This window comes from Leptonychotes weddellii, chromosome 8, assembly GCF_054177405.1.
Source record: "Leptonychotes weddellii isolate Sample4059 chromosome 8, ASM5417740v2, whole genome shotgun sequence".
Classification (NCBI taxonomy): domain Eukaryota; kingdom Metazoa; phylum Chordata; class Mammalia; order Carnivora; family Phocidae; genus Leptonychotes; species Leptonychotes weddellii.
The window spans coordinates 888,657-908,659 of record NC_138376.1 but is presented as its reverse complement, the minus strand read 5'-3'; the positions used below and the strand labels follow the sequence as shown (position 1 = coordinate 908,659).

The following is a 20,003-nucleotide window of genomic DNA, read 5'->3' as shown; positions in this document are numbered from 1 at the left end:
TTCCCTTGAAAGAGGTGTTTATAAACTTTAAAAGCTGTCGTCCGATGGGCCACCTTCCAATCAGCCTACATCAAGGAGTTGCCTGAGAGCTTCCCTTTTGGGACACGAACAGGTCTTGGCAAATCCTCCAATACTGGGAGCCACTTAGAACAAAATGGAGCAGAAATGTCCCACAGATGTTGACCAGCTACACCACTGCCTGAGAGCAAGGCTGAGAGAGAGACGGAGACAGAGGTGGAGGTGGAAGCACACAAAGGACCTTCTTTAAGCCACTACATTTTCAGGGTCTTTTGTTATGGCAGCTTATCCTTTAATTTAGCTAATGAGTTTTCCACCGACTTCTCTGGATTTTCCTCCCAACTGCATTTAGACTCCAACCCTCCACTGCCCAATCATTAAATGTTGAAGTGCCTCAAACCTTGGTCTTAGGTGTTCTTCTTTCTCTAAAATCTCTCCCCATGAGATCTCCATCCTTATGACTGCAAATGTCTATGACATGCAATAACGCCAAAATCCCTGTTTATAATCAAGATCATTTCTATAGGCCCCCAGATTCTGTGTCTCAGCCACAGCTTTCCCAGAAAACAGAACTTGAAACAAAGGCTTGTGTGCAAGTACTTAGTGCAGAATGTGATACAGCATCAGGAGTAAAAGAAGGGGAGCAGAACAGGGAAGAAAAGTGGGTTTGTCATCAAGTGTCCCACCAGTGTGAGTAACTGGGTGCTTGGTCACATGTATTCCCCTGAAATAGGTCTTAGGAGATATCCCAAGAAGAAAGAAAGGAGAAATATTTACCCATCAGCTCCATTCCCCATTGGTCAAATTTCACTGCATGCAGTCCTAACTAAGCAGTCTCCCTATTCTCTACCAGGGTGTTGGAGTATTAGAAGAGCTGTAGAGGCCCAAGCTGAGGCATTGTCAAGTTGCACCCAAATAAAAATAGAGCTCACAGAGCTAACTACTGCAGCAGTGGTTGAAATTAGAAAAATGTGAGGCCCCGAAGATCTCAGGTGGTACTCAAGAGGTTCCTGAAACAGTCCACCCCTGACAACATTAAGATCCCTTTGTGTCCAAGCAAACAGGGTCCCCTGCAAGGTGGCTGCCAGCACAATCTCTATAAAATCTTTTTTTTTTTTTTAAGTAGGCTCCACACTGGGCCTACTGATCAAGAGTCAGATGCTTAACCGACTGAGCCACCCAGGCACCCCACGATCTTTATAAACTCTTAGTGCAAGAGATTTAGCAGAGCACTAGACTGGTTCAGTAGGTGACCTCATGGTTGTGGGTTCCAGCCCCACTTTGGGTGTAGAGATTACTTAAAAATAAAATCTTTAAAAAGAGAGAGAGATTTAGTAAAAATGCTACAATCTCACTGCTGTAAGCTGTTCAGAAGCTTTTGACCAAAAGTAGATTTGATTTATCTTCAGCTGTCACTTTAGCCTGTGTTGTTTGCCTGGAATGGTGGTCCAGATATTATCCTTAAGGGAACTATACCATTACTTGTCTTCCTCTTATATAGTCATGGCTGCTATAATTCCACATTCACACCCAGGCTCCAGATATACTCATTCCTTACCTTATGTGTAGCATCCACATGATCTACACAGTCATCTACATGATAATCAAGGTCAGTCATCTTCCACCAGTATCATAACCCCTTTCTTCACTTACTGGTCTAGTGGCATGAGGGTCCCAGAGTGGCCATAAGGTAGTCATAGCTTCAAGTTCAGTGAAACCCCTCTTGTGTTTCCTGATGGAAACATTGTCTTTCTTAGAATCATATATGGCTGACCTAGAGGGATGAGAAACACAAACTCTAAAGCCATATCATTTGGAGAAATGGTAAATAAATAAATAAATAAATAAATAAATAAATAAATAAATAAAATATATAATATGTATATATAGATATATATTTCATATATAGATATATATTTTGTATATATAGATATGTTATAGATAGATGATGATGATTGATGATAGATAGATAGATAGATAGATAGATAGATAGATAGATAGATCGATCGATCCTACTTTCATCTTTGGTTGATTGCAAAACTGCCCACAATTTTGCCCTCGTTCCTGAATCTATGTCTTTTTGCCATGTGACTTTGAAGCTCTTCCACCAAGAGGCAGAGTCTTTCCCCATTCTTTGAAACTGGGTTGGTCTTGTGACTTGCATTGGCCAACAGAATGCGGTAGAAGTGACATTGTGCCAGTTTTAAGCCTAGACTTCAAGACACCTTTCATGGTTTTACTCTCTCAGAAATCTGCCCCTACCATATGAACCACCCAGCCATCCTTCTGGAGGATGAGAGATCACATTGAGCAGACAGGTGTCATCCCAGCTATGGCCATTCTAGAACACTAAGCCCTAAATGAACCCAGATGCTACCTGCAGGCATTTGCATGAGTCTAGCCAAGGCCAGAAGAACTACCCAGCTGAGCCTACCCAAATTGCTGACTCATATAATTGTGAGATAAATAATGGTTGGTGTTTTAAGCTTCTAAGTTTTAGAGTGGTTTGTTATATAGAAAAAGCTAACATATGCACACCCTTTGGCATCTAGACACATAGGTTGTAGCACTGGGGACACACTACCATGGGATGGTTATTTTTCCATGCATATATACCATCCTGGAATATGGCATCCCCAAACTTCTGGGTGTTATCCCCAAGCTGACATATTAGCTGAGGCTTTACAAGGCTATTTCACTATTATATCAGGCTGAGTGCTTTGTGGGATGGAGTACATGATGAAACCAGTGAATCTTGACCATATGCCCATTGTCTCATCTTCTTTGCCAAAAAAATGGGCCCTCCTATCTCAGGCAATATTGATAAATCAAGCATTCAGAAGCCCAAGGATGGTGTTGTTGACAGAGTGCTGCAATCAGGGAAGACAAATCCTATATTTAGAGAATAAGTCAACTCATTTGTTTTTGGTGTAATGTTTGATATTTGTTGTTTTGGAGCCTCTTGGAAGGTGAAGGGGGAGATGTGTGTTACAAACCTTCCTGGGAGCCTGGAAAAATTTCTAGATCTTTTAATTCCTTGAATCTCCCTGGAGGATTATCTGCCAGGTACATTATCCCTAGGGTTGCAATTGGGAAACCCACAAAGGGGATAAAGTAATTGTTACCAGAGTTGAGGAAGCTTGGCAAGATTGGGTTCTCAAGCACTGCAAAGAAGCTATAAACTCTAGCGCTGGAGAGTCCTGAGGTCACTCCAACTCTCACCACAGTGGATACATCTGCCCCAAGAAGCATCCCATCCCTCAACCTCGTACATCCTGGAGGAGGGGCAACATTCCCTTTTTAAAAATTTTCCCATTACCCTTGAGACTTAGAAGCTAAAGTCTCTTCCCAGAAGATTCCTGATATGAGGATGTGGTAAGTGTGCTGGAAAGTGAGCAGATCTGAGAAGAATGGAGGAAGCAACTCTTTAAAAAAAAAAAAAAAGATTATTTATTTATTTGACAGAGCGACAGAAAGAGAGAACACAAACAGGGGGAACAGCAGAGGCAGAGGGAGAAGCAGGCTCCCCGCTGAGCAGGGAGCCTGATGTGGGGCTCAATCCCAGGACCCTGAGATCATGACCCAAGCCAAAGGCAGACACATAACCGACTGAGCCACCCAGGTGCCCCGGAAGCAAGTCTTTAGATAAGTAAGACAAACTCAGGTTCTACTCACGGCCACCAGGCATTGTCTAACATATCATAGTGCCTAATACCATTTGTGGACTGAATGAATGAATTGATTAATAAGTGGAAACCCTCCCTGTGAAGGTGTTAAATCCTAGATTCGGTAGTGGCTTAGTGAAAAGTGGACGAGATTTCAAATCAATTAATTCAGGTCCTGGCTCTGCTAACACTCAGTGTCTCTATAATGAGGATATGTGACCTATATTATAGAGGTGTTAGGAGGATTAGCAAACTATGAGAACATTTAGTGTGGCATCAAGTACTTGATAGTGGGAAGCCTTGTCTTTATAGTTTTTCTTTGTGAAAATTATATTATTTTTACACAATTTCAGAATTTACTCAGCTGGTTTCATGTAATTTCCATTGTTTTATCATGTTTCTAGAATGAAATCATTTGGTTGATAGAAAAGTGGAGGGGAGAGGTCTTTATGTTACCACTGCCCCACCCTCATGCACTGATGAAATCAATAAAACCTATGGTTACACATCCAGAGTATTTTCACATGCCCATAACTCCTTCTTTATGCCTCCTATAGATTATTGAAAAGCTCTTTCTGTTCCCTCCAGAGTACTTGTTTTCTGGAATATTTCTTTCGTACATACTCTGTAAATGAATTTTTCAATATTCTGATCAGTTCTTTAACAGAATCATATAAAGAGCTTAGGATAACAGTTAACAATAGGCTTGGGTCAAAATGAGAGAATACTAGAAAGATATGTATTAGCAGTTGAAAGAGTTGGGTAAATGAGGACCGAAATGCCAATGGGCATGAACCTGGCCCATGCTAGGAAGAAGGAGAAGAAATCTGTGTCTTCAGAACTGAGTTTAGGAAGAATTGCTAGGTCCGGAAGGTCAAAGGTGCAAAGGTGAGAGGGGAAAATAAGTAGGGGATATCCTTTTAGATGGACAAATCAATTAACAAAGAAGTCAGAGCTGAAGTAGAGTGCTATGTGACTCTCCCCTTTTCCTGAAAATCTACTTTAATCTTCCCTCTCTTCAGGCAGGTTTCCTGTTATTCAGTCCACATAGCATTAAGTGGCAAGAGCCCAAATTCTAAATTTTTATATCTCCTCTGTCCAAGAACTAAGCCACTTCACCTGGCCATTTCCCCCACTATCTCCAAAGCTCCTGGAGTGTCAGGGTAGAGACTTTGATGGAAGAAGAGGGACGACTACAGGGGCTGTTTTCTCTTGGGAGTTTCTCTTTAAGTAGAAGTGAAGGATCTACACACTAGTAGCAACTGTCAAGGCAGAGAGGCATTCTACAACATATGTGTAAAGTGGAGAAAGGCGTGCACTTTGCATCCAGAGAATCCAGGGCTCATTCAAATTTGCGTGTAGAATGCCTTTCACACTTCTGTTATTTGATCACTGGAAAAATAATCCAACAGAGTTCCTCCATTTCCTTCAGTTTCTGTCACCAGACTCTCCACTGCTTTGGCTAAGATACAATTTTTAAATATTTTCCTATGTTGCTCATAGTCTTCATGTAAACTATTTTTGAGAGGCTTAATTTTTTATACTTGTCAAGCATGTTACTGTATTTTTCTTTTGAATCTTAAAAAGCTAAGATGGTTTACCTTCTTCTTATAAATCCTAAATGGTAAATGTCTGACTGGTTTCCAAGCAGGATGGTTCATAGGATGTTGGATAAACATCTTGGAAAATTTTTCTCCTTTAAATCTCAAAGTTTGGCTTAGAGTCGCTTAGTGTGTCAGACTCATGGACATGTTCCAACACACAACTGGCAGCCAGGCAGCCACACGAAGTGCAGAATGTACAAGAGCCACTATAGACATCACAGGTAGGAAGAGGGGAGAGGTACAGAGGTCCCTTGGACGTCCTGGTGAGGTGCCGTTCCAGTAAGGGAGGATAAATAAAAAGTCGACTGATGAAATGGAAGGACATACCCACGGTCAGTGAAGCTCAGGACAGAGTACCAGAGAGGAGGCAGGATGGCCTAAAGAAAATATTTAATAAATGAGACAAGACTAGGTGAATAGACAAAAAAGAAAAAGGGAAAAAATTTTTTTCTGTCAAAAATATTTCATCCTCGGGCACCTGGGTGGCTCAGATGGTTAAGCGTCTGCCTTTGGCTCAGGTCGTGATCCCGGGGTCCTGGGATCGAGTCCCGCATCGGGCTCCCTGCTCCTTGGGAGCCTGCTTCTCCCTCTGCCTCTCTCTCTGTGTCTCTCATGAATAAATAAATAAAATCTTTAAAAAAAAAAATTTCATCCTCTTTGTTTTCATGCAGATATATCCATGCAATGGAAAAAGGAAACCAAACCAGCGTCTCCGAATTTCTCCTCTTGGGCTTCTCAAGTTGGCCAGAGCAACAGGCTCTCCTCTTTGTACTTTTCCTGTGTCTCTACTTAACAGGACTGTTTGGAAACTTGCTCATCTTGCTGGCTATTGTCTCAGAGCGCCGCCTCCACACACCCATGTATTTTTTCCTTGCCAATCTGTCTGTGGTAGACCTCTGCCTTCCTTCATCTACCGTCCCCAAGATGCTGCTGAACATCCAAGCACAGACTCAGACCATCTCCTATCCTGGCTGCCTGGCTCAGATGTATTTCTGTATGATGTTTGCCAACATGGACAATTTCCTTCTCACAGTAATGGCATATGACCGCTATGTGGCCATCTGTCACCCTTTGCACTACTCCACCATTATGACTCAGCTCCTTTGTGCCTCTCTGGTGTCTGTGTCTTGGGTCTTTGCCACTTTGAATCCCCTCTTGCACACCCTTATGCTCACCCGTCTGCACTTCTGCTCTAACAACATCATCCACCATTTCTTCTGTGATATCAACTCTCTCCTCCCCCTCTCCTGTTCTGATACCAGTATCAATCAGTTCATAGTTCTGGCTGCGGTGGGGCTGATCTTCATGGTACCTTCAGGGTGTATCATGGCATCCTATAGCCTCATCATCTCTGCTGTGATGAAAATCCCTTCTGCCCAAGGAAAACTCAAGGCTTTCTCCACCTGTGGATCTCACCTTGCCTTGGTCATTCTTTTCTATGGCGCAATCACAGGAGTCTATATGAGCCCCTCATCCAACCATTCATCTGAAAAAGACTCAGCCACATCATTGGTCTTCATGGTCGTAGCCCCTATGTTGAATCCCTTCATATACAGTCTAAGGAACAGTGAGCTGAAGGGGGCATTAAAGAAGGCTGTGGGCCAGACCAAAACCTTCTCCCAGTGATTTGTACTGACTGAAAGGCGTTCAACAGGAGACAAATCCTCATCAGGTCATCATTTTCATTCTAGTCATAGTTACAAAGCTGTTACCAAATACCTAACTAAACTTGGCAATGACCTAAATTTGCTACCTTATCACAGGCCTTATCTATTTGAGCTCCTGAAGATATTACTGTTGTGGGCAAACATGGATAGATAATATTCCTGAAAATACAGAAGGAACATGAAATCAACACTTGAATACATCATTAAGAACTCCCAGATGGCTCAGGACAACACAGAAACATACCATGGGGAGTGAATAGAGCACCCCCGCAGTCCTGTCCTCCTGGAGTAGACAGAAGTGATGTAACCACGTCACCGTGCATGAAAAACAGAAGAGAAGAAAACTGTTATGTAATAAAAGGTTCAAATCATAACTGCAATGAGAGGTTAAAGAGAAAAGATATTGGTGAGGGTATGTGAGGTTAAGTAAAGCTTTGAGAAAAAAGCCTCACTTAATCTGGATCCTGGATATAGGTGATTTTTACACAGAAACAATGAGACTATTCCAAACCCACGAGGAAGCCTGGTAGGTAAGAAGGAGCATGGTGTGTGTGAGTAAATGTACCAAATAAATTAATCTGAATGGGTAAAAGGTCCAAATGAGGGATTGGTGAGAATGAGGGGATGGGTTATTTCTCACCCTAATGTTTTTTATATTTAGTCATGTTTTATGATTATATTGTGTGTATTTCCTATAACCTGTCTTTATTCCCTTGTGTAAAAAGTAGCATTTATATCTTCCTTGTATATATGTATATAAATCTTATCATGGTCTACAAAGAATTGCCTGGAAGACTACTAATCCCATTTTTAAAATTAAAAATCTAGGACGCCTGGGTGGCTCAGTCAGTTAAACATCCGACTATCGGTTTTGGCTCAGGTAATGATCTCAGGGTCCTGGGATCAAGCTCTCATGAGACTGAGCGCCACATCGGGCTCCATACTCAATGCAGAGTGTGCTTGAGATTCTCTCTCTCCGTCCACATCTGCCCCTCCCTCTGCTCATGCTCTCTCTCTAAAATAAACAAATTGGGGTGCCAGGGTGGCTCAGTTGGTTAAGCGTCTGCCTTCTGCTCAGGTCATGATCCTAGGGTCCTGGGATCGAGCCCCCCGTCGGGCTCCCTGCTCAAGAGAGAGCCTGCTTCTCCCTCTGCCTGTTGCTCCTGCTTGTGCTCTCTTTCTCTGTCAAATAAATAATATCTTTTTTAAAAATCAAATTTAATTAATTAATTAAATTAAAAATCTGTGCTGTTATTTAGAGTTGCCTATATGAGAAGCGACCATACCAGCAATTGATAATATTTGCCTTTGTGATCTTTGATTTGGAACTCATAGTTGATTTAACAGACTATTTTCTGGGTCCATTGTGTTGCCCAGAGCCATGCAAAGTGCCTTTCTCCATATGCCATATGTCCCATAGTTTAAGTCATACTATCCAAAATATCTCTTCAAAGTTGGTAAAAAGGAAAAAAAAGCAAATAAATAAAATGCTCAATCATTTTCATATATGTAATAATTAACAGGCAGAAATAAAGATAACAAGATTTTTTTAAAATCATCCTGCTATAAATGTTTGTCTTCTTTCTTTATGATGAGAAGACCATCTACAAGTTACGCTTGTGTTTTTTACTTTTTTCTTATGAGACAGAGATCAGAAAACTTTGCTGGAGCTTGTAAGGACCAATGTAAGCAACACTGGGTGGGACAGAGAAGCAATGACAATAATGGACCAATCAAATCCCAATTTTCTATGTCTTGAAAGATCTTTGTATGCATCAGCTTTCTTAGTTGCAAAGAAACAGAAATCAATGCTGCTTAATTAAGCAGAAACAGAATTTAATAAAAGAGTGTTGGGTAATTCATAAAACTGCTAGAAGGGCTGGAGAACCAGTGTCATGAGCACGCTATGAAGGCACACATACGAGCTGTGTCTTTCCACAATGTCAGTTTTATTCAATCATAAAGCAAAGTTAAATCACAATTATAAAGCAGGTTCTGGATTCCAAACTCAGTGACAATTCACCATGTGAATAAACTTGGCTTCTTTACACAACACACAAGGCAGGAAGGAAGACAAGCCACACAACAAACAAGATAACAGAAGGGTGCAGGAAGTTAACGAACCAAGTGCGAAGTCAGTTCACGGGCCTACAGTTGAGATAAGGCCTCGGTTTGGTCCCGGTCAGCTCTCGGCACTGCTTATGTTCAAGCAGTGAACATAATTTAATAAATTCCAACTTATTTTTCATGGATTATGCTTTTGGTTGTTGTCTAAAATATAACCACTAAATTCAAGGTCATGTAGAATTTCTCCATGTTTTCTTTTAGAAGTTTTATAGTTTTGGATTTTACATTTGGTCTATGATCCATTTTGAGTTAATTTTGTGAAAGACAAGGTGATTTTCTTGCATATAAACATCTAATTGTTCCAACACCATTTGCTGAAAAAAGCTATCCTTTCTCCATTGAATTGCCTTTGCACCTCTGTCATAAATTAGCTGAGTATATTTGTTTGAGTCTATTTCTGGGCTCTATTCTATTCCTCTGACCTATGTCTATTTCCACTGACCTATGCCATCTTGACTACAGTAGTTTTATAGCAAATATTAAAATTATAGTGTGAATCTAACTTTGTCCTTCTTTTTCAATATTGTGTTGGTTATTCTACATCTTTTCCTTCCCATATAAATGTTAGAATTAGTTTGTCAATATCTACAAAACAGCTTGCTGTGATTTCTGAGAGTTATGTTGAGTCAACAGATCAAGTTGGGAAGAATTGACACCTTAACAATTCTGAGTCTTCCAATACATGAACATAGAATATCTCTCCATATGTTAGATTTCTTTGAATTATTTCATCAGTGTTTTGTAATTTTCTGCATACAGAGCCTATACCTATTTTGTCAAGTTTATACCTAAGTATTTTCTTTTTGACTTTCAGATATTGACCTTGTAACCTGCAACATTGCTGTAATTGCTTGCTCCAGATTTTTGTTTTTTGGTCTCTGGGATTTTCTACATAGAAAGTTTATATGTGAATAGAGATAGCTTTATTTCTTCCTTTCCTTTCTGTATACCTTTTATTTATTTTTGTCTTACTGTCCTAGTTAGGACTTCCAGCATGATGTGAAATAGTAGTGAGAGGACAGCTTTATCCATTTTCTAATCTTGAGGAAAATATTCAGCTTCTCATCTGTAAGTATGGAGTTAGCTGTGGTTTGCTGGGTGGGCGGGTGGGTTGTTATCTGTAGATGTTCTTTATCAAGTAGAGAAAGTTTCCATCTACTACTAGTTTATTGAGAGTTTGCATCACAAACAGCTTTTGGATTTTGTCAAATGCTTTCTCTGAATCAAATGATTATGATTTTGCTTTTTTAGCCTGTTGATTATATTTGTGGATTATGTTGACTGATTTCCAAATGCTGAACCACTCTTGCATGTCCACTTGGTTGTTGTATATAATTCTTTTTATATACCACTGGATTTGTTAATATTTTGTTGAGGATTTTTGCATCTAAGTTCATGAGACAGCTTGGTCTGTAGTGTTCTTCTTGTAATGTCTTTAAATGGTTTCGGTAGTAGATACAGTAGAAAGTTAGGAAGTGTTCCCTCTGCTTCTATTTTCAATAGATTGTGAAGAATTGGTCTTTAACTGCTTGACAGAATTCACTAATGAAACTATTTAGTGGGCTTGGTGCTTTTTCCAGATAGTTATTAATTAGGTAGAGCAAGGAGGATCACTGGGGATGATAGAGCAGAATAAGCTAGGGAGAGAGTAATAGATTACATGGGGTATAGGTCAAATGGGGTCTCATAGGCCATTTTAAGAACTTTAGGTTTTGCCTTGCCTGAAATGGGGAGCTATTCAAAGGTTTTAAGCTGAGGGCTAGTTTAGGGATTGAAAAATAATTTTCCCTCTATCATTCTGAGTTCTCAGTTGAAATCCCTATAATAAAAGACATTAACAAGAGAAAAACAAACAGAAGTTTATTAACATGTATACCTCATGAGTACACAGGAAATACCTAGAGAAAAATGAGCAACGAAAAGAGTAACTTAGGATTTCATTTAACAGGGAAAGGGGACAAGAGATGTAGGCCTTTTAGGGGAGAGTAAATGATTTTTAGTAAAGATGAATGGGCCCTTAAGAGAACAGATGGGAGGTATGACTGATGTGGGAAACAAAGTGTAAAGAAAGAATTAAATTTCCTTACTGCCTACAGCCCAGTGTCAAGTCCTTGAAACAGGCAAAGTGACCTTCCTCTGGGATTTCAGCTGCCTTGATGTTGACACTTCGCTAAAGTGGCAATCTTAGCTTAACATTATCCCGACGCCCCAGGATCCTGTTAAGTCTACTTTAACATATAAAAATTCCTTTGGAAACACTCCTTTGTCAGGGTGTGGTGTCAAAGGAAAAAATTCCTTTGGATGAGCAATCATCCTCCAAGGATATGACCCACTGATATACATCTGAAGGGTCTCATGACTGAGTTCTTACTAAACAGTAATAAATGACCTTTTCCTAACAATAGCTAGCCCCCCTCAGGATCCTGGAAACCTTGCTTCCAAAATACCTTGGGAGGCTTGTGCTGTCCCCAAACCCCTCCCAACGTGATAGCATATAATCAGTCACCCATCGCTACCCCAGTGCAGCTCTTTCTGCCCACGGGCCCTGTCCCCGTGCTTTAATGAAACCACAGTTTTCCACTGAAGACATCTCAAGATTTCTTTTTTGGCTGTGGGCTCCAAACCCCATTTCTACATCATGATCATTTGTGACAAGTTTGTCAGGGTGTGGTGTCAACTTCTTTCCTATGATATGAGCCAATCTTCCCTAGCTGATGAAACTTCTGGGGAGGGTATTTACAACAATTGAGTTTATTCTGGAGGATCTGTCTTTAGGCAGATAAGGGAAAGTCAGAGAAAGCGTCTTTCCACATTTGCTTTTTTTCAAGTGCCTACAGCTCAAAATAATCAATATATCAAAGGCGCATATTTTGAGGAGGTGTGTTCTACTACCCTTCAGCAGCATGACAGAACTTAGGCCGCAACAGCTCTGTTAAGAATAGACTGGGCGCCTGGGTGGCTCAGTTGGTTAAGCGACTGCCTTCGGCTCAGGTCATGATCCTGGAGCCCCTGGATCGAGTCCCGCATCCGGCTCCCTGCTCGGCGGGGAGTCTGCTTCGTCCTCTGACCCTATCCCCTCTCATGTGTTCTGTCTCTCTCATTCTCTCTCTCTCTCTCAAAAAAAAAGAATAGACTGTGGGGGGTGCCTGGGTGGCTCAGTTGGTTAAGCGACTGCCTTCGGCTCAGGTCATGATCCTGGAGTCCCGGGATCGAGTCCCGCATCGGGCTCCCTGCTCGACGGGGAGTCTGCTTCTCCCTCTGACCCTCCTCCCTCTCATGCTCTCTATCTCATTCTCTCTCTCAAATAAATAAATAAAATAAAATAAAAGAATAGACTGTGGGGAACACAGAAAGAAGCAGAGGGAACATGTAAGAGGTTTACTGCCCTAACCAGAAGAGAGTGTATCAGTCCATCTTTAGGAGAATGGATGCCATATTCACAACTGGCATTATACAGTAATGAAAATTAACTTTAACTCAACAACGTGGATAAACCGTAGTGACCTATTGTTAAGTGAAAACAGCAAATATCAGAAGATTACCTATGGCATGATGCCTTTTAGATGAAAAACAAGAAAACTAAACCATATATTGCTTTACCATGCATACTTATCTAATAGAACTATTCCTTCAAAAAGAGACTAAACACAGATTATAGGGGTTACTTCTGTTGAATAGAAAACCACAGGCCCAGGTGGAGTTACTTGCCTCCAGAATAGCAAACCAGGACAAAATTACAGTTGCAATCTCCTCAGGAGTGAAATTTTAAGCAAATCAACCAAGAATTTTCTGGTCAGCACCAATAAGGTCACATGGGCCCTCTTCATTCCCTTCTCCCCGCCCCCCCAAGAAGATGAGGTAATCTGCAATAGAAGACCCCCCCCTCCTCACCTTCCCCCCCACCCCCGCCAAGGGAAGGCCACCTTGCCTTGAAACAATGCTTTTCCTTTGGCTAATAACTTCCTTGCTCCACTCTCTTTCCTATAAAAATCTTAGATTTTTGTACCACTCCACGCTCCTCTCTTACTACGGCTTAATCAGTATGATCAGATCTTCTTGCTTACTCGGTTGAATTTCGGTTAACACCGCACGTGAGAGGAGGTACTGAAGGAGCAGCAGTGAACGTAAGTCACCGTCAACATTCTAGTCCTCACACATTGGCCCACGGATTCGAGAAAGTCCACGTTTCGGGCCACGCACAGGCCGTCGTGAGTCCGGCTATAACCGGCCACGTTTGTAACCTGCGCTCCCGGAAGCCCCGGGAGGCTTTGCAAGGGTGAGGTCTGAGCGCGGTGCGTGGCTTCCGTCCCACTCCCCAGACTGAAGTCCCGGCGAGGCCGCGCTTCCCGCTACACAGGGGGGCAAGGACCCCACCCCAAAGCCCCGAGAGCTTCGCGAGCCGCGGAAGCTGCCTGGGAAACAGGAGTCGGAGCGCGGCAGAGACGCCAAGACTTCTGGGAGTCGCAGTGCAGCGCCAGGCCGCCTTCTGCGCAGGCTCAGGGCCCACGAGGACGGAAGCTTTGAGAGAGGGTGCAGCGCCGTGCCCCCACCGGAAGTGTCCGATCGGAACCACCCTGTAGGAGAGGTGAGTCCGGGTTTGGGACCCATGCGTCCGACCTTTTGTCCCCTCCAAGCACCTAGTCCCTACGACTTTACTTCGGGATTGCAGCAGCCCCGCGGCGCCCTGGAGCCGGGGCCGCGGAGGAATCCCGAGGAAAAGTGGCACTGAGACTCGGCATTCGGAGGACACTGTGCCCGCCTCCTTCCAGAGGGGCGGGTTTCCATGGTTACCCGCGCCGCGCGTTACGTCACCGCCGCGGGCGGGGCGCCGGGCCGCGGGCCGGGGTCACTGACGGGAATGGCGGGCACGGCGGCGACCTCGGGGGGCGGCTTCTTGCCTGGAGGAGCTGCCCGGGAGCCCGCCCCGACGCCCGCTTTTCGCGGGAGGGGTGCCCGCCTTCTCGTGGGGAAAGCGGGGCGGCCGGACACTGGATGCGTGTTGCGCCCCGTGTGCCCGGGGACGCGGTGGAAGCGGCGGAGACGGTCCGCCGGGCGGGCGGTGGGCAGGACTGCGGCGTGCTTCGGTGCGGGAAGCCTCCCGGCCGCTCCCCTGCACGCCCCGGCGCCTGCCCTCACCGAGCGCCCGCGCTCCCGGCTCGATCCTCCTTCCTGTCTGTGCCGGCGGCGTCGGGAGGCTCTCGGGCTGCCCTCCCGTTCAGCGAGTGTGGAAACTCGGAAAACGGGAGTGCAAGGCCCTTGACCTCCCGGAGTAACGGTCATGGAGGAGGAAAAACAGCCAAAGCCAAACATAATTCGAGGTCACGGGTGTTGTGCCCGAGCTCCGTGGAGTTGTGGTATGCCCTGCGGGCTCGTCGCAGCCTCAGTCGGCGTCCATCCCGCTTCCTCGGCTTGCCTCGGTGCCGTTTGGATCTTTCCCACCTTGTATTGCCCGGTATTTGCTGCCCCGCGCGGACTCTCTCTCTCTCTCTCCCTCTCCCGCCTCCGAGCCGTTAGGATATTCGATCCCGCTACCGTACAGCTTGGCTAGTCCTTCAGTCTTCAGCAGTTATCAGCATTTCAGCGTGTGTTAGGTGAAACCTACTTAGTTATTTAGATGTTTTTAATGCACGTGGGTCTTACGTCCTTTTTTCCCAACTGTTTTTACAAACTCAAGCACCATTGAATTCCTTACGGCTGTACATCAAAATACGGATTTTCCAGGTATACCCATACTGACCCAGACAGTATCCCAGGAATCACTTTCTAACAAAGTTCCCACATGATTAATCAGCTGGGAACTCAGACTTTCTTGGAAACCATTACTGTACAACTTCTAGCCTTAGCTTGGCTTGTGTTCAGATTCTTAATAAAGTACATGTCAGTGCAACAGTGGGCACTCAGCTGGTGAAATGTGTAGTAGAAGGCCCCGCAAGATTGATAGTTGCATCCTGCTCTTGCACTCTAGGCTTCACATCTAAATTCCTGTTACTCAGTTTTTCAGTGCAGAAACCAGACATTCCCATGTGCTAAGACTCAAGGAACTGGTATTTAATAACGAGACTCACAGTCGACAGATAAGCAAGTCATGGTGCTGGTTTATTTTATTTAACTTTATTGGTGAGATGATAGGACTTAATGTCCAAGATATGGACTGAGCCACGAAACTAGGGAGGTAGAGAAGGAACTGTTGGGATAACAGGAAACCTATTTGAGACCTTTGCGGAAGGAACTAGTTAACACTGATTGAAACTGTTAGCCTCTGGCTCTTGAGAAAAGTTACCCTGGGGCACCCAGCTGGCTCAGTTGGTGGAACAGGTGATTCTTGATCTCAGGGTTGTGAGTTCCAGCCCCACACTGGGTGTAGAGATTACTTAAAATCTTTTAGGGGCGCCTGGGTGGCTCAGATGGTTAAGCATCTGCCTTCGGCTCAGGTCATGATCCCAGGGTCCTGGGATTGAGCCTGATTCTCCCTCTCTCTCTACTGTTCCCCCTGCTTGTGCTCTCTCTGTCAAATAAATAAATAAAATCTTTTTTTAAAATCTTGTAAGAAAAGGAAAAAAAGTTACCCTTATTACTTAAGAGATTTATAAGTAATCCTAGGTCCAGATTTTGAATTAATAATTATCATTCCAAGCTTGCATTTTCCTCACACTTGTATAAGTATGGCCTCTCTATGTTTCTCTTTTCATATTGCAGTCCATCCTAGAAATGAACAACATGTTAATGTCCACAAACGGTATTTGTCAGGTCATTCTGCTCAGAAGCTTTCCTTGGCTCCCCAGTGCCTAAAAGATAAACTCTGAATTCAGGGTCTTGGCATTTGAGGCTTTCTATGGTAGGGCCTTTGCCTCTGTGATTTCCTTATACAAACCTACTGAATTTTTTCCTTTCCCACTTCTGTGATCCTACCATTAACTGGTTCAGGCTGTTTCCTTGCTTGTAATTTCCTATTTTTCTCTCTCCCACATCCTATCAAATCCTTTCCATTCTTCAGAAGTTAATTTTTTCATTAAGTTTTCCCGGACCATTGCAACCTGCTAGACTTTGCACCTCCAACTTTGTGAAGCACTTTATTGTTTTTCTTATGCTGGTCTTTGTTGTCTTTATGACTTACGTATAATTTAATTGTATGTGGTATGTTAACATGTAGCATTGCCTTAAATTTATAAATCTTATATTTATTGTTTCTACTTTAAGATATTTTGTTTTTATAGGTGCCTGGGTGGCTCAGTTGATTAAGAGTCCATCTCTTGATTTCTGCTCAGGTCATGATCTCAGGGTCGTGGGATTGAGCCCAGCCTTGGACTCTGAGATGGGCTAGGAGTCTGCTGGAGATTCTCTCTCTCTCCCTCTCCCTCTGTCCCTCCCCCCAACTCACACACGTGCGCCCTCTCTCTCTCTCTCTAAAGTAAATGAATCTTAAAAAGAGGTATTTTGTTTTTAAATTTTAATTTTAAGCTGCTTTGAGGTAGAAATTATGTGATAGTTGTATTCCACAAAGTATTTCAGTGCTTTTACATATAGTAAATGCCTAGTACACTTCTGTGTAATGGAAAATGATTATTTCTGTGATGTGATCTTTCATCTTCATAGACAGTAATAGTTATTTTTTATCCCTTAGAAGAGCCCTTGAAACTAAATAAGACTGTTCACAAAGCAGAAGTGGGTTTCCTGGTAATACATTTCATCCAAACATGACAACAGAATCAAAGAAAGCTACAGCTCAGAACCTTCAGGAGAATGAAGGACTTCTGATAGTGAAGATAGAAGAGGAAGATTTTGTCTGGAGGCAGGACACTTGCCTCCAGAGAGGCGATCCCCTCAGGCAGGAGCTCTGCCGGCAGCTTTTCAGGCAGTTCTGCTACCAGGATTCCCCTGGACCTCGAGAGGCGCTGAGCCGGCTCCGGGAGCTCTGCCGACGCTGGCTGCGGCCCGAGACGCACAGCAAGGAGCAGATCGTGGAGCTGCTGGTGCTGGAGCAGTTCCTGACCATCCTGCCCGAGGAGCTGCAGGCCTGGGTGCGGGAGCGGCACCCGGAGAGCGGGGAGCAGGCGGTGACTGTGCTGGAGGATCTGGAGAGAGGCACTGATGATGCAGTGGTCCAGGTACTCAAGGGGCGGGAGATCTAAGACCTCCACATGGATGGAGTCCCACAGTGGGAGGAAAGGGCCGGAGATTGAACGCCCGGGGAGACCTGCAGGGGCTGGTGGGTCAGTGTGCCTTTCTGTTTCCTTTCTGCCACCTGTGGTCCTGTGCCACATTCTGCATTTAAGTCAGACTTAATCCTTCTGCAGTTTTGTATTCCTACAGGAGGTTCTCTTTGTTTTTGGAAGATGTTCAGATACCCAGCAGGGATTCTCTCACAAGCCCAAATGTACTTTATTTTTCTCAGGTTCCAGCCCATGCACATGGACAAGAGATATTCAGGAGAAAGGTGGTACCTCCTGGACCAGCACTTAGTGTCCAGTTGCAGCCAGTGGACCCCGAGACCCTTCATGGTTCTTCAGCACCCCTTCTGCTGGACGGTGGTAAGGGGCAGTACTGCATGCAGTTCATGTCACTGAAGGAATGGACTGTGAATGTCCCTTCTCAGAGTAGCCTCTGTTACCATAGGTGGTCCTTCCCTTTATCACCCCATGAAAAGTAGAGAACTTTTTCCCTATGTGTCATTGACCAATTAAAACAAAAACAGAGAGAGAATTTGGTTCCTTAACCAGAATATTTACGTTTTCCCATTTGTTCTTCATCCAGAATATTTCCAAAACACAGGATATTTTTATGAGTAAATTAAAGGAAAGAAAAATAAACGCATGAGAAAACGTCAGGGAATAAGTAAAAAAACAAAAGAAAAAGGAAGAAACACATCAAGAGAAACAACACATTTTAGTAGAGAAGCAGATACATAATGATATACTTGGAAGTGGAATATAATTCACAGATACATAGAACAAGATCCACATTATTGTCTCTCTTACTGTATTTTTGGTCTTACAAAGCTTTCATTTTTTATAGGAAGTCAGCATACTTCTGGCGACTACCTCCATGGAATACTCATCACTGTTCTAAAACTCCTCTGTTTAAAAAGTTCGTGGACTCAATATTACTTTAGGTGTGAATGATCTCAAAAATAAATTCAAGAATAATTACAGTTAGTTTTGGGGGCACCTGGGTGGCTCAGTTGGTTAAGCATTTGCCTTCAGCTCAGGTCATGATCTCAGGGCCCTGGGGTCAAGCCCCAGGTCAGGCTCCCTTGCTCAGCGGGGAGTCTGTTTCTCCCTCTCCCTCTGCTCCTCTCTGTCTCTCTAATAAATAAATAAATAATCTATAAAAAAAAAAATAATGATCTTTAAAAAATATATAAGTAAATAAATAGATAGGTAGATAAATAAATTAGTCAGTTTTTTAAAAAATACCCAAATTCTGCTTTCCAGTTTGTTCTGGAGAGATTGCCATCCACTCCATCCAAAATCATGCATTTCCCCCAGCCTAAGATCAGCATGGCCTAACCACCTTTCCTGCCTTAGCATATTCTAGACAAAGGAAACCCTGCAACAAAGAGGGGGTGCTTGGGGTGCCTGGGTGGCTCAGTCATTGGGCGTCTGCCTTCGGCTCGGGGCATGGTCCCAGGGTCCTGGGATCGAGCCCCGCATCGGGCTCCCTGCTCCACGGGAAGCCTGCTTCTCCCTCTCCCACTCCCCCTGCTTGTGTTCCCTCTCTCGCTGTGTCTCTCTCTGTCAAATAAATAAATAAAACCTTTAAAAAAAAAATAACAAAAAGACAAAGGGGGGGTGCTTGATTGAAGCACAATATAGAGTCGTAAGTATAGTATAAATTTGTGAGCCAGAAGGCAGGAATTGTGAGGACTTAATCATAAATGGATTCTGGAAACCAGGCGGAGGAGTTCAGGTGTGTTGTGGAAGAAAAGAGAGGGAAGATTTCTGAGTAGGGTATAGGAAGGGAAAGGATGTTAAGGACAGTCTGGTGAGGGTATTCAGGATGACTAGGAAGAACAGCTCAGAGTCAAAACAGTGGGAGGCGGGGCGCCTGGGTGGCTCAGTCGGTTGGGCAACTGCCTTTGGCTCAGGTCATGATCCTGGAGTCCCGGGATCGAGTCCCGCATCGGGCTTCTTGCTCGGCAGGGAGTCTGCTTCTTCCTTTGACCCTCTTCCCTCCCTTCCCTCCCGTGCTCTCTGTCTCTCATTCTCTCTCAAATGAATAAATAAAAATCTTTAAAAAAAAAAAACAGTGGGAGGCTGTGACAGTCCCCTCGATAGGAAGAGTGACAAGGATAGTGGTAGCAGAAATGTAAAGAAGGGGATGTGTTCAGGGTACATTTAGCAGAAAGTGCTTATAGAACTTGATTAGCCATGGACGATGAAAAAATGGGTGGGTGGGTAGATGGTTGAAGGTTTTCCCCTCCACAGGCATTCTACGTGCTCTTACCAGTTTTTCTCTTGTGTCCTTGTCCATCACACCTTTCCCTTGAAAGGCCACATTTTTAGAGTAGCCAATTGAAGTACCAATATGTAACTGTCTTGTGTATATCTCAAATTTTTTTTTCTTCCAACTCAGCAAACAGATATTTACCAGTTTGTATTTTCATTCTTTTAGGTAATGAGAGTGAAAACAATGGATCCATGCCAAAGTTGGACATTTATGAAGAAATGGAATCACAGAGGATTCTATCAAGAAGAATTTCAGGATTCATGTCAGAAGGATCTGCTGAACCTCAAGACATCTGTAAGTCTGCAGGCAGGTTAAAGAGGCAATGGGAAAAAGAATCAGGAGGGTCTCAGAGACCATCATCTGCTCAGGATGGAGGTTTTAGTAAAATCCTTACCCACAAAAATACACTGACAGATGACATTAGCCATGATGGTTGTGAGAGAAGCTTAAACCTGAATTCAAGTGAATTGACACAC

General features: G+C 43.5%; 3 protein-coding genes across 3 annotated transcripts in view; 2 read left to right on the top strand and 1 right to left on the bottom strand.

Annotated features, from left to right (window-relative positions):
- Window positions 1–1,636, bottom strand: part of LOC102740393 (olfactory receptor 2B8-like) — a 25,920-nt gene extending 24,284 nt beyond the window's left edge. The window contains exon 1 of the mRNA XM_081827499.1: window positions 1,577–1,636. Within this exon, the coding sequence (XP_081683625.1) occupies window positions 1,577–1,636 (60 nt within the window). The remainder of the gene's footprint in view (window positions 1–1,576) is intronic.
- A 4,281-nt stretch (window positions 1,637–5,917) lies between these two features.
- Window positions 5,918–6,935, top strand: LOC102743398 (putative olfactory receptor 1F12P). The gene has a single exon (XM_006736783.3). It carries the CDS (start codon window positions 5,972–5,974, stop codon window positions 6,911–6,913), a length of 942 nt encoding a protein of 313 aa, XP_006736846.2. The 5' UTR covers window positions 5,918–5,971; the 3' UTR covers window positions 6,914–6,935.
- A 6,760-nt stretch (window positions 6,936–13,695) lies between these two features.
- Window positions 13,696–19,805, top strand: LOC115942102 (zinc finger protein 165-like). Its single transcript, XM_081827387.1, has 5 exons — window positions 13,696–15,916; window positions 16,703–17,186; window positions 17,474–17,609; window positions 18,094–18,190; window positions 19,693–19,805. Exons 2-5 carry the CDS (start codon window positions 16,776–16,778, stop codon window positions 19,694–19,696), a joined length of 648 nt encoding a protein of 215 aa, XP_081683513.1. The 5' UTR covers window positions 13,696–15,916; window positions 16,703–16,775; the 3' UTR covers window positions 19,697–19,805.
- The last annotated feature ends 198 nt before the right edge of the window (window positions 19,806–20,003 follow it).

Excerpts from the sequence above, each read along its gene's own strand:
- LOC102743398 (XM_006736783.3), top strand. The coding sequence starts at position 5,972 with ATGGAAAAAGGAAACCAAACCAGCGTCTCCGAATTTCTCCTCTTGGGC.
- LOC115942102 (XM_081827387.1), top strand. The coding sequence starts at position 16,776 with ATGACAACAGAATCAAAGAAAGCTACAGCTCAGAACCTTCAGGAGAAT. Across the intron at positions 17,187-17,473 it reads CTGATGATGCAGTGGTCCAG|GTTCCAGCCCATGCACATGG; the intron begins GTACTCAAGGGG and ends TATTTTTCTCAG. Across the intron at positions 17,610-18,093 it reads ACCCCTTCTGCTGGACGGTG|GAAGTCAGCATACTTCTGGC; the intron begins GTAAGGGGCAGT and ends CATTTTTTATAG.